Genomic DNA, 12,783 nt, shown 5'->3' on the forward strand with positions numbered 1-12,783 from the left:
CACACACACACACACACACACACACACTGTCATCAATGATTCACTCTAGAACAAAACCACCAAAACGACGTCAGCTGACGAAAACCAATTCAGACCCGTTGCCAGTTGTGTACGAACCTCATGTGGCTCGTTTAGCGCTTACGAGGTTTGTGCACAATGAGAAAGCTAGAGCAGAAACCTCGTAAGTCCTTTTTATTTGAAATTATTAATTTCATTACTTCAAATTCAAACATGTGAGAAAATGAAAAATCTTATTTTTTTAAAGTTGAAAAGTTTCCTGAAATATTAGAAATCAAAGGAAATAAATAGTTTTTTGCCTCTCCTGTAAACTATTTTGATGACGCTTAGTTTTGTACATGACAGCAACGATATGATGGAGTCTTACACTGAACAGTAGAAATGATCTTCATTTCCTTCCTGCTTCTTGCAACCTTTAGGTACAGACTTAAGCTGTGGAGCCAGACGGTTGACGCCAGACACGGAGTACACATTTGTGGTCACTGCACTGACCAATGAGGGCAAGTTTGAGAGCAAGGTCACCAAGAAGAGAACAGCCAAGGACGAATGTGAGAGGGGAGAAAGATATTGTTGCTGTTTTTCCTGTTCTTGTTGTTACTTACTTTACTTTTACTTTATCCTTCCTCTTGTACCTCTAGGGCGTGGAGGGGAGAAAGAGCTCCCTGCCTCTAACAAGTTTGATGGCCTTGCTGGGTGGGATATTGTATGTTCTCAGGGTATCCTTCACACCCTGGATCCAGGTCTTTCTTGGTTTTCTTCTTGCCTTGTACCATGATACTTTTCTGTAGTAGGCTTTACTGGCAAGCTGGTGAGGTGCCATATGTGTGAGATGTCCAAACCACCTGAATGTTTGCCTTTGAATGTAGTGGAGGACATGTGTTGAAGATAGAGTTAATGAGCTTGGCTTTGGTCTCAGTGGGGATGTTGGGATGTTTGAGGAGTGGGGCAAGCTGGTAGCTGACGCTGTTAGCCTTTTGTACTCTCATCTCAGTTTCTCTGTTGAGACGTCCCGTTTTCTGAAAAGGTGCTACTAAGATACTTGAAATGGCTGACTTGTTTCAGTGGATTTCTGTCAATTGAAACTAGTCAGCGATTTGTTCTTGTTGTTCATTAGTTGAATTGTAAGGGACGTTTTTTTTTACTAAATGTCTTTGGGAAATACTGGAATTAATGAGTGATTTCTGCAGTGGCCACTCTGAATGTGTGAGTTACTGTGAAGTCGGTGGTCTAGTTGTTAAGCTATTGGGCTCTTGACCAAAAGGTCATGGGTTCAAACCCCATTGGGAAATGGATAATTAAAAAGTGTAGGTTCTAAAGGCAGAAAAATTAGTATACTTTAAAAGACGAAACTCAAGGAATTCTCAATATTAAAAAAACCCCAACAAAAACAATAGAAGTGTGGCATGATGCTAACTTATGAACATGGAACATTTTGATAATTATTACCTACATTTAGGCTTCAAATACAGTTGAAACTGTCTAAGATGGCAGCCCATTTTTGAGAAGAGTGGCCGTGTTAAAAATATGCAAGAGAGAGAAATGGAAAGAGTCCATTTGTACAACTGATTGTCCCATAGAGGTGATCGTTTAGAGCAGGTGTGGCTATTGAATAATATTTCTTTTGTTTATGTAATTTTAGTTTTTTGCCTCCCCAGTTGATTCAAAGGGATGTAATTTACTTTTCCTTTCCTGCCCAGTTGACCCAAACCGGCCTCCATTATACCAGCCTCCAAAGAAAGAAGAGGACAACAAGTCAGCCTCCCAGAAAAAGAGAAAGTCTGTTGGAGATGCCCGCTCTGCTCGCCTTAACAGTGCCAAGGTTAGAGAAGCTGGACTGTGTCTGTTTATGTTTCTTTGTTGTGGTGCCAGTACATCAACTTGTGTGTTTGTGGTTGTGAATGGATGTGCATGCTTACACATTATGTGTTTATTAATGAGTTAGTGTGTCCGAATGAGCAAAGAGAACTTGGAGTTGGGAAGAGAAAAAGAGCGCTGAGACAGAGACAGGAAGAGGGGACGGTGGGGGGGGGGGGGGGGGGGGGGGGCCCTTTTTATTTGTTCAAATGCTTTGTTTAAATATCTAGGATATATGATAACATCTGGCGCCAAATGTTCCACAGAAATAAAAAGGAGAACTACAATGGCTAAGGCTTGTTTCAATAAAATGAGCCCAATCCTGAAAAATAGAAACATCTCAATGAACACCAAAATGAAAGTCCTGAAATGCTATGTTTGGTCAACCTTTCTATATGGCTGTGAATGCTGGACAATCACTAAAGACAGTGAAAATAAAATAGAAGCAACAGAAATGTGGTTTCTTAGGAGACTGCTAAGAGTATCATGGAAGGAAAAGAAATCAAATGAGGTAGTGCTTGATGAAGCCCACATGGGACGCTCAATCTTAAAAACAGTCAGGAAAAGACAAATGCAGTTTTTGGGACACCTGAATAGACATAAGGGTCTTGAACATGGCAAAATTCGGGGCAAGCGAGGCAGGGATAGGCCCAGAACGACATACTTAGGGAACCTAAACAAATTGGTAACAGGGAAAGACCAGGGAAACATAACTTTTTTGAGAGCATCCGAGCAAAGGAATGAATGGAAAACCATGATCGCCGATGTCTGTCGCAGATCTGGCACTGGATGATGATGATATGCTTTGTGTTTGGCACTATTGAATTTAGATTGTAAGTCCTTGTATTTCTGTTGGTGAAGTCAATTGGAAGTCACTGGCTGGAAGTCAAGAATGTTTATGAGTGAAAATGCACAATGTCAGTGTGGTCCATTAATATTTTTATAATAAATCCTAAGTCAAGCTCAATTCTAGGATTCTAGGAGAATAAAGCTTTTTAATTTCTTATCTGTTTTGGCAGTTCTTGTTTTGTCAGGATCTAAGATTTTAATTTTGACGTTTTTGCAATGAGATTTTCAAAGTTTGATATGAGAACAAACGTAAACTCTTCATGTGGTTTTAGAATATAGGCCTACTATTAATTTAGTGACTTCACCATCTTTTGACATATTCAGACCATATCATCGGCTGCCTGATGAAATCGTGAATTCCACACAAAGCAGAGGGAAAAAATTGATTTCTTCCGTCATTTGGCGTTCAAGACATAAACTAAACAGATAAATCTAGTGAATTTCCATTTAGGGCAGATGGTCTTTTTTTTCCAAAATGTGTGGGATTCACGATTTTCATATTCGAATCTCGCCTGATGCGGTCGTTAAGTGGAATTCATGATTTTATCAGTAGGCTTTATGATACGCGGTGCTGTATTCACGGTTATAGGCAGTGTGTTTTCTCTTATTAGAGGCCCTGGTATGTTTAAAAATATATGAAAGCGCGAAATACTGTTATACAAATGATTTTTAAAGACCAATTTAAAACTGAGTATGAAATTACAGACTGAGTGAAACAGAAAGCTATTCATTATTTTACCACTATAAACAATACATCCATCATTCTTAAATGAAGGGGATATATTTATAAAGTCTTACTTCTTCATTTGCGTGCCCTCTCTCTCTTTCTATCCTTCTTTCTCCAGTTGTATGTAAGTGTATGTCCTTTTTTATTGGGCTGGGGGGGGGGGGGAATTGAGAACCTGATTTGTACCTAACTTCTAGACCCCGTGAATGACTGAATGATCATCTTTCATTTTTTTATGCTTTTCGTCTCTCAGATCCTGTATTTGACGCTCATATGACCTTACGCAGTGCGAGCGCAGTAAATCCTTACTAAAACTAAAACTAAAACTACAAAGATCTTGAAAATTACTCTTTGCTATTTTTAAAGGGGAATGATACAGTGGTGGGGGACTGTTTGTTAAGTTTTCCTTGTCTCTGGACTTTAGGAGACTCTCCCACTCTTCGTTAGAGCTCAGTTTGTAAAGAATTTCTCCTCATGTATATCAGAGGCTTCCTATAGTGTAGGAGAGGAACGACAAAAATACTGGAAGAAAGGAAAAAATTGCAAAAGAAACAAAAAGTATTGGGATGTACATAAAATTAGGTCACTTTCAACATATTAAAAATGTACATTCACGCATTAATGGGAAATGCTATTTTTAGCTCATGACGTCACCGGGGTCAACTTTATAAAAATATCTTTTAGAACATGGTCATGTTGCACCTCGTTTGAAAGCTCGACAAAAATGCTGTTTAAATATGTGGTATTTAAAAAGCTTGGAGGCCAAATAGGAACACAACACACCAAATGGAATTTCACAACAGTAGATCGTGCACGTTCATCATGTCCGGTATTTCAAGAGAATTCAGCCCGCCAGGAAACTCCAGGAGACTGATATCATCTTCCTCAGTAAGTGATGAGCAATTTGTACAGGTCAAACCCATGCAACCTCCACAGGAAACAGAGCATTCCAGTCTGTGGCGACGACACGTACACTTTGTGGACTTACAATATGTTCTACAGCTGCACTTAATCACCTTCAACAGAGAATGTGGGGCAGGTGACATATCTGTCTTGCATGGCTGTAAGTGATCATCGTGCAGCTGCCATCCCCATTGTGTCTTGAATATTACCTGCACTTGAAGATACACCTGAAGACTGTAGTACTTGGCTGCAGTACTGGTTGGCGGCAAGCATTGGATTTGAACGGATGTGGCACATGATGCAACCCTTACATAGAACCTCTTGTAACGCAAAACTGTTGGCCAAGGGTGTCTGCAGCAGTGCCATTGTAGAGACTGACTAAAGCTCTTTCTCCAGCATCATTGATGTCTTCCTGAGTCTTTTCTGCTGTTCAAAAAAATATGAGCGCGCTTTCGAAAATGAGCATCTGTCAATTTTCTCATTGGAACCATTTTTCCCAGCCCAAAAAGTCTCGAAGTTAAATAACAGCCTTTGTAAACTTTTATGATTGTCGCCAGCTTTTCTGTCTGATCTGAAGATAATAGGCCTGCTACTGAGCTGTGCATGGTGGCAAAGGAGCACGAGCAAGTCTGTATCTTCTCCAATGACAGCTACAGGGTTGGTTGCTGCATACCCCATTGCAGTTTTTACTATGAGTGTGTCGGCATCACCAGCAACGTGAAGACAGTGGCAACCAAGAGCCATCAGAGTGCCTCTAAGGAGGTGAACAAACTCCTGTTTGTTCCTTGGATTTGAAAGGAAGTGTTCCTTGCTTGAGATTAATGGCATTTCTTTGGTGAACACAACAGCTGGTCCGACCACACCTGCAGAAATCCCGAGGAAAGCGGCAGCTTTTACTGACGGGCCCGACTCATACCCATCAAACACTACGATGGGCTTAGAATATTTCTTGTTGACATATTCAGCATACCTATTACAAATTACGGAAACGGGCTCTTTCTTCCTCCAGGGAATTGTGAAGAAGTGAACCCCCGTCCAATATGGTCACCATGTCCATGTACTCATCTTTCTATAGTGGATCTTCTTTGAAGAGGTCTCTCATTGAATCAGCCAGCTTGGATTTGTGTGCCTCTCTCATCAATCCTAATGGTTCAAAGAGAGATGGTGGTGGAGTCGTCAGTTCATACTTCAACACAGATGGGAGATAATAATCGTCAACGTTTGCTGCTGTAATCATCCGCCTAAAGAGAAGTTGAGGATTGACTTTGTATGTTTTCACCCTCCATTTTGGCAGTGATTTTGGTGACCATGCTAACAACTTGGTCTTTTTTTTTTTAAGGTGGAGTCCTTCACAGGTTTGCCCTGCATGGTCTGCAAAATAACCTTGCCAACATCTTTTGCAGTGTCGGCATTAACTGTGGATTGAGCTGTCACCCCTGTGCATATATTCCGTAATGTCTGATCACTGGCAAAGGGGTTGCGATCTTTTAGGAAACTAAGGAGCAGTCTCATATCTTTATCATCTCTCGTTTGTCTGGCATTACTGACTTCAATATGTTGTTGACTTGTATTTAATTCTGTACCAGTAATCCGCTGCATTTCATTGTATATTTTATCAGCACAAGCTGGCATGGACATGAGCCACTGTGTTCTCTGTGTATCTCCCATGCCTCTACCACGGGTCAGCCCTCCTGCAGACTTTGGGTTTTTCATTAAGACTTGCTCAATCACGAGATCAGTACTCAATCCAGTCCAGAAGCGATCACTTTCGACCCAGAACGTGAAAGCAACACAAGAAGGCATTGAAAACTGATGGGTGCTGTTCTTCAAGTTGTCTCATCTTCTGAAAGTAGATGTAGACCGACTTGGTGTACTGTGAGAGCCCGGCAGCAGCAAGGAAGGGGAGCATGTCTTGCAAGGATTGTAAATGTAACCACCAGTCACCTGAACCTTCGGCTTATAAGGAAGCGTTTCAAGATGTCAATCATATCTATGTACTGAAGCCAGAGACGAAAAATTAAACAGAAAAAAAACTATAAAAAAAAGAACAAAAAAATAATAATTTTAAAACCAGAAAAAATACAGCTAAAAAAAAAAGAAAAAATGGAGGCACACAGGTTTGAACCCTAGTGAAAATGTTTTAGACCTAGTCAAAAAAAGTCTGACGCCTTTACCACTACGCTAGAACGCCACACGTCATTTAGTGTCATGTGAACATTTATATACAGTAGGCCTACATATGCACTTGATAAAATTGAACGTTCTTTCATTCAGCTTCTGTCACTGTCAGTGTACACATCGAGTTTGTTTGTTTGTTTAGTCTACTGGGTAGAAGAGCTCTAATGCAAATATTATAGACCATAGATAAAGTAATTTACTTATTTGTATCAGTTTCCTTTAACATTTCTTCCAAAATCGAATTGTTTTCAAATGATGCGGCAATCGCGATCATTCCGCGGACGATGTGTGCACACGGCAAATTCAGCCTCCGCTAGAGGAAACGGAGTTCACGTTTTCAAGGAAAATTAAAAAAACTTTCCCATTCGTACATTAATGTACATTTTGAGTATTTTAGATACGATGATTTTCTCTATCAAATGCATTTAATTGTGTTTCTTTTGCTTTTATTTTCTTGCGATTTCTTAAATCTGCCAGACTACTATTGCATTAACAGATTAACAGTTTGGTCTTCTTTGTGTCTACCCGACCAGACAGTTTTGTGGACTACAATTATGGCAAAATCATGGAGGGAAATGTGATCCACAAATTTCACTTTATAGGATCTTCGTTGATATAATTATAAAAATTGCAGTTCTGAATATGGCAACATAATCTAGATCTAGTTGGCTGTATATTTGTGTGCTTTATTTAAAACCGCCGCTCAATGACGAGGGCTCCCCTTTTCAGGCCAGCTTAAGAGGTTCCTTCACCCTTTGGTTTACTATTTGAAGGGGTATCTAAACCCTTATTTTAGAAACTTAAAGATAATTTTATAGTAAGATTTTTTTGTTTGCAAACATTTAACTCACACGCACATTCGCACGGACACACATAGTATAGAGTGACCATGACTATAATTGAATGCTAACGATTTTGATTTACTTAAGAAATAAATGAGTAATATTGACTAGAATTAGAATTGTGTCCATTTGGAGGGGGGAAGAGTGGTGGTGGTTGAGCAGTTGGGTCTATCAAAAATAAAATAAAGTTGACAAACCAAAAGGCAAGGGCTCAACTCCGACTATACTACTCCAAGAAAAATAGACCTGCCACTCTATGAAACCTAAAAGTCTGGATCTTAGTGGGGGGAAAAAATTTGGACTCGGTGAAAAAAATTGGGATCAATGACAAATCAAAATCACGTAGGTCACTGCCAAGCTGACTTAAAAAAATTCCAGGGGTGTCCATTACTATGTATATTCTCTCTGCGCGCGTACGTGTGTGTGTAATGTACGCGTTTGTGTGTGTGTGTGTGTGTGTGTGTGTGTGTGTGTGTGTGTGTGTGTGTGTGTGTGTGTGTGTGTGAGCGCGCGCGCGTGCCTGTGTGTGTTTTATCTTTTTCTTTTAAATCCTGAAGTATCATGTCAAGGTCTCCTAGTCCAAGTGTTTTACACGCCCCCCCTCCCCCCTCTTCCCTTCGGATAAGTACCGAAAGACGCTTCAACCAGTGTGCGTGAAATTGACCCCGTCATCGACGGTCCCCGACACACGCGGAACTCACACGCCGAAGTCATGTCACGTGGTGCGAATGCGCGATTGAAACAGTTTTACTGATGGGTCTTGAGGACGGGTCCGACTAATCAAAACTCGGACAAAGCTTGTTTCGTCGAAAGTAGATCATGAAAATGTCTTAAGTCGGAATGCCAAATCAATACTACTTCCAATCCATATAGTTGAAATAACGCGTGTGAGCAAAGATCCAAGACAACTTTTGGTGAGTCAACTAGATTCTACTAAATTCGACAGACATTTCGAAAAATAGTGCTCCGAGTTTCTGCTGACAAAAAGTATAACCAGTGCTTCCCACGACAGAAAAGAAGGCAAGAGTAAGATTTTAGAAAAATCCGGCGCTACAGGCGGAACAAAAAAATTAAACAAAAATCAGGGCACACGCGATCGAAATCGGGAAAATCGGGATGCTTGAGATTTAGGGCAGGGATGAGTGGCAGTTTGATAAAATAAACTGATTCATTATTCTTCAGAGCCATCCCAGGGTTCACATTCCAGTCTTTCCACACTTTTGATGACGGACAATTCATGTTTGGCTATTGTTAGGGGACCGTACGCCCCAATAGCGCTTGGCGCTACGGGACCGTACGCCCCCATAGTGTTTGGCGCGAGGGGACCATACGCCCAACTTGGGGGCTAAGGCTTGGTGTTACGACGGGACCGTACGCCCCCATAGTGTTTGGCGCGAGGGGACCATACGCCCAACTTGGGGGCTAAGGCTTGGTGTTACGACGGACCGTACGCAGATGTGCCTGCTTCTGGACTTTGCAAAAATACTGGAGGATATTAAACTAAACTAAACATGTACTAAACCTATGCGCTGAGCACAACATGATGATTACGAACACATTTTTCCAACAAAGACAAAGCCAAATCAAGACCTGGTAGAAATGGAGTGACCGGAACCATGCATCACAAATTGATTCCATCCTGATGCGCAGAAAACAAAGACATACAGCCAAAGATTCGAGAGCGGTTCCAAACTACATCATCGACACGGACCATAGACCTGTGATACTTACTCTCACAACCCACAACTTAAAGCAAACAAAGAAGAACAGGGGAAAAAACCACGACTGACCTAAGAAAATTTGAAGAACCAGACATCAAGAAAGCAGTCAAGGATGACATTACCAAGGAGTACTTTAAACTGTCACCTGAGATCAAGGACATAGAAGACGAATGGCAAATATTTTAAAAAATCCCTGTCAGAAATGCAAAAAAATAGTTGTGGAACCAAACGAATAGGTGGAAACAAAGGCAGAACAACATGCTGGTGGAATGATGAAACTAAAGAAGCAATTAGAATGAAAAAGAAGAAATTCAAGAAATGGCAGAAGTCAAAGACCGAAGAAGACTATATAGTATATAGAATACAAGAAAGCCAGAAGAGAGACCAAAAGAATCTCTGCTAAGGAAAATGCATGGAAAATATATGTCGAGAAACTAACCAAAATCTGCAAGGAAAGCCCAAGAGAATTTTTTTAAAGTGTGAAGAGCATGCGGATAAGGAAAGACCCATACAACCCGACATGCATTATAAACGATAAAGAGGGAAACGCCATTCTCGGCAAACATGCAATCAAGAAAAGATGGAAAATTACTTCCAAGAACTGCTCAACCCAGACGCTTGCCACGGACAACAAGTTGAGTTCCAACCATCCTGTGGAAATCAAACAACCACCAATACTTCCCAGTGAAATAGAAAATGCACTCAAGACCAGCCCCAATATCAAAGCCCCAGGACCAGATGACATCACAGCGGAAGCCATAAGAACTTGTGGAAACACCGGTATACTGTGGCTGAGGCATATTTTCAACAGAGCCTGGGAACAAAGAAAATGCCCAGAAGACTGGCAGAAAGCCATAGTGGTACCATTATGGAAAAAAAGAGCAACAAACGCGACTGCACAACATATAGAGGCATTTCATTGTTAAGCCACTCAGGAAAAATGTATGCTAAGATACTAGAGTAGCGCATAAGACCTATTGTAGAGAGAAATCTGAGCAAATCTCAGTTTGGATTCCGAAAGGGAAGAGGATGCACGGATGCTGTATTCGCATTACGACAGATATGTGAGAAAACAATAGAACACAACAAAGAATCCGACATCGTCTTTATAGATCAGGAGAAGGCTTTTGGCAGAGTAAACTGTCTCTGGAAGACACTCGAAAAGTATGGCGTCAGAGGACAATTGTTAGATAATGTCAGACCTCTATATACCAACGGCAGAAGCTCAGTAAGAACGAAGGAAGGCAATACAGACTGGTTCAAAGTAAGATCTGGAGTACGACAGGGGTGTGTTCTATCTCCCCTCCTGTTTATAATATATATGGACACAATAACGCAAGAAGCAAACCAAAGCCCAGAAAGCCTAAATGAATTTCTGTTCGCAGACGACCAATGTCTAATTCATCATGACCAACAAAGCCTCCAAAATCACACTACCGAACTCAACAACACCTGTGAGAAATTCAACACGAAAATAAGCACATCAAAAACAGAAGTTATGAAAGTGAGCCGAAACCATAGTCCCCTGAACTTCCATGTCAATAGTAAAGGACTGAAACAGGTGAAAGAGTTTGAATATCTTGGCAGCACTTTTTCTGAAAACGGGTCCATAGACAGAGAAATATAAATGCGAACTCACAAAGCCAACGCTGTCACCTACCAGCTCGCACCCCTTCTATCTCATCCAAACATCTCCATGGACACAAAGAGACAGCTTATCACTTCAATATTCATACCAACATTATGTTATCAGTGCCAGACGTGGACCTTAAGCAAAACCCATGAAAGCAAAATCACCGCATGCGAAATGAAATGTCTCCGCAAAACCCATAACATCACAAGACGAGACAGGCAGAGAAATGAAGAAGTTAGAGCAGCTATCGGCACTGAGTCCTGCCTGCGTTACATAGAAAGACAGAGGATAAAATGGTTTGGCCACCTGTTACGCATGCCACCTGACCAGCCAGCCTTGAGAGCCTACAACACCAAGCACTCAGGCTATAAAGGAAGAGGGAGGTCATGCAAAAGGTGGATCGAGGGTGTCAAGGAAACACTAAGAAAACATAACATCACAACTGAAAGAGCTGCGGAGCTGGCCTACCATAGAAAACTGCATCTCCCCTCGACGCTTAACGGCAACCGAGGATGAAAAAGAAAAAAGAAAGAAAGACTGGAAGAAAACGGCCAGTTTAACAAGGCTCCTGACGCAAGGAGTTATTAATAGGAGAATGTTGAAAATGTTTGAATACGATTGTGAGGTATTCAGTGGCCGTGGGTGAACCAAAATTTGAAATTTGCTCACGTCTGCACCCACGTTGTTGTAATGTGTCAATAAAAGAAATCAAAGAGAGGGAGAGAGAGAGAGAGAGAGAGAGAGAGAGAGAGAGAGAGAGCGAGAGAGAGAGAGAGAGAGAGAGCGAGAGAGAGAGAGAGAGAGAGAGAGAGAGAGAGAGAGAGAGAGAGAGAGAGAGAGAGAGTTGGCGAAGGGAATGTGGGGGCGAACGATGGGGTCGGCAGGGTATAATTATGCTATTAGGTTGAGAAGAGATCATTAATCATGTAACGCCTAGCGTTGAATATGAGTTAAGAGTACAAATTAAATTAATAGTATACCAACGTACGCCTATAGTGCAGTCAAAAATACACGGCGCAACTTATTGTGAAATATCTCCTTACCTATCGAACGCGCTCATATGACCTTATGCAGTTGCGAGCGCCGTAAAACCTCTACTAAAACTTACCTATCGAACATATATAGATTCTCCTATTTTTGCACTGTGACTATATCAATTTGTCTTAACAGGTGAATATTTTTCAAACTCCTGCACACTGTATTCTAGAAATTTCCTAAATAAATACTAATTAAAAATCCCAGTCGATGGTTTCTACAAATTAAATTTTTTTTTACAGCTCCGGCAATGTCGCTTTTAAAAGCAAGTCTACCATTTTTGTTCCAATCGCAATAGCATGCTTGCTTATTGAACGTATGTTTAGGAAACCTTTAGTGTAAAAAGAAGGAAGTGAATAGGTAATTGGGGATTACGTAGTCATGGTGTCTAGGTGGACCCCAAAAATGTTGGATTGTGCTTGGCTCGCTGAGCGAGCGGTAGTTTACATTGGTTACAATGCAAGGCAACTGAATTGAGCAAAGGATACATAGTTAATATTGTGTCGATGTGGGCTTTAGAACATATTAATTTAAAGTGAAAACTGCCACTGCCAGGGTCCAGTACATGTGTAACGGGTAGCCTAACTGTTGACTAGAATAGAGAGATTATCTACACAGCGAGCTGTTCCCCAATGTCAGAATCCATCATCATGAACTGAAACAGTGGCACTCCTGTAGGCCTACTATTGCAGTCCCGTTTGCACTAAATCACACTAATCTAGTCGATCTAGGCCTAGAATCTAGATCTAATTAACTTGATTGTTAAGTGCCCCTGTAGTAATTCTTACGTGTTTCGTATTTAGATCTAAACTGAATAAAGATTACGAAGTGACTATTTCTCCGAACGTTCGGAGAAATAGTGCCGATCTTTATTTCTCCGAACGGTTTCCGGCTTCCGGTCTCGTGATTTTTTGCCTAATTTATTGTGAGAGTTCGGCGCCAACTTTCATTCTGCCTCTGGCCTGGGAAGATCACCGCATGGCAAGCCCGCCTACATACAACCTTCAGTAACACCCACCACAC

The 12,783-nt window shown here is 41.1% G+C and overlaps 1 protein-coding gene and 1 long non-coding RNA gene across 2 annotated transcripts in view; both read left to right on the top strand.

Moving 5' to 3' along the window:
- Positions 1-437: 437 nt before the first annotated feature.
- The window catches only part of LOC101845718, a gene marked incomplete at its 5' end in the record, with an annotated part of 46,114 nt that continues 33,768 nt past the window's right edge, over positions 438-12,783 (top strand). The window contains 2 exon segments of the mRNA XM_013087574.2: positions 438-566; positions 1,716-1,837. Coding sequence (XP_012943028.1) covers positions 438-566; positions 1,716-1,837 — 251 coding nt within the window.
- LOC118478487 lies at positions 3,649-6,424 on the top strand. Its single transcript, XR_004859078.1, has 2 exons — positions 3,649-4,867; positions 6,258-6,424. It is a non-coding gene; the product is annotated as an uncharacterized LOC118478487 (long non-coding RNA).

Source organism: Aplysia californica, unplaced genomic scaffold (assembly GCF_000002075.1).
Source record: "Aplysia californica isolate F4 #8 unplaced genomic scaffold, AplCal3.0 scaffold00604, whole genome shotgun sequence".
Classification (NCBI taxonomy): Eukaryota; Metazoa; Mollusca; class Gastropoda; order Aplysiida; family Aplysiidae; genus Aplysia; species Aplysia californica.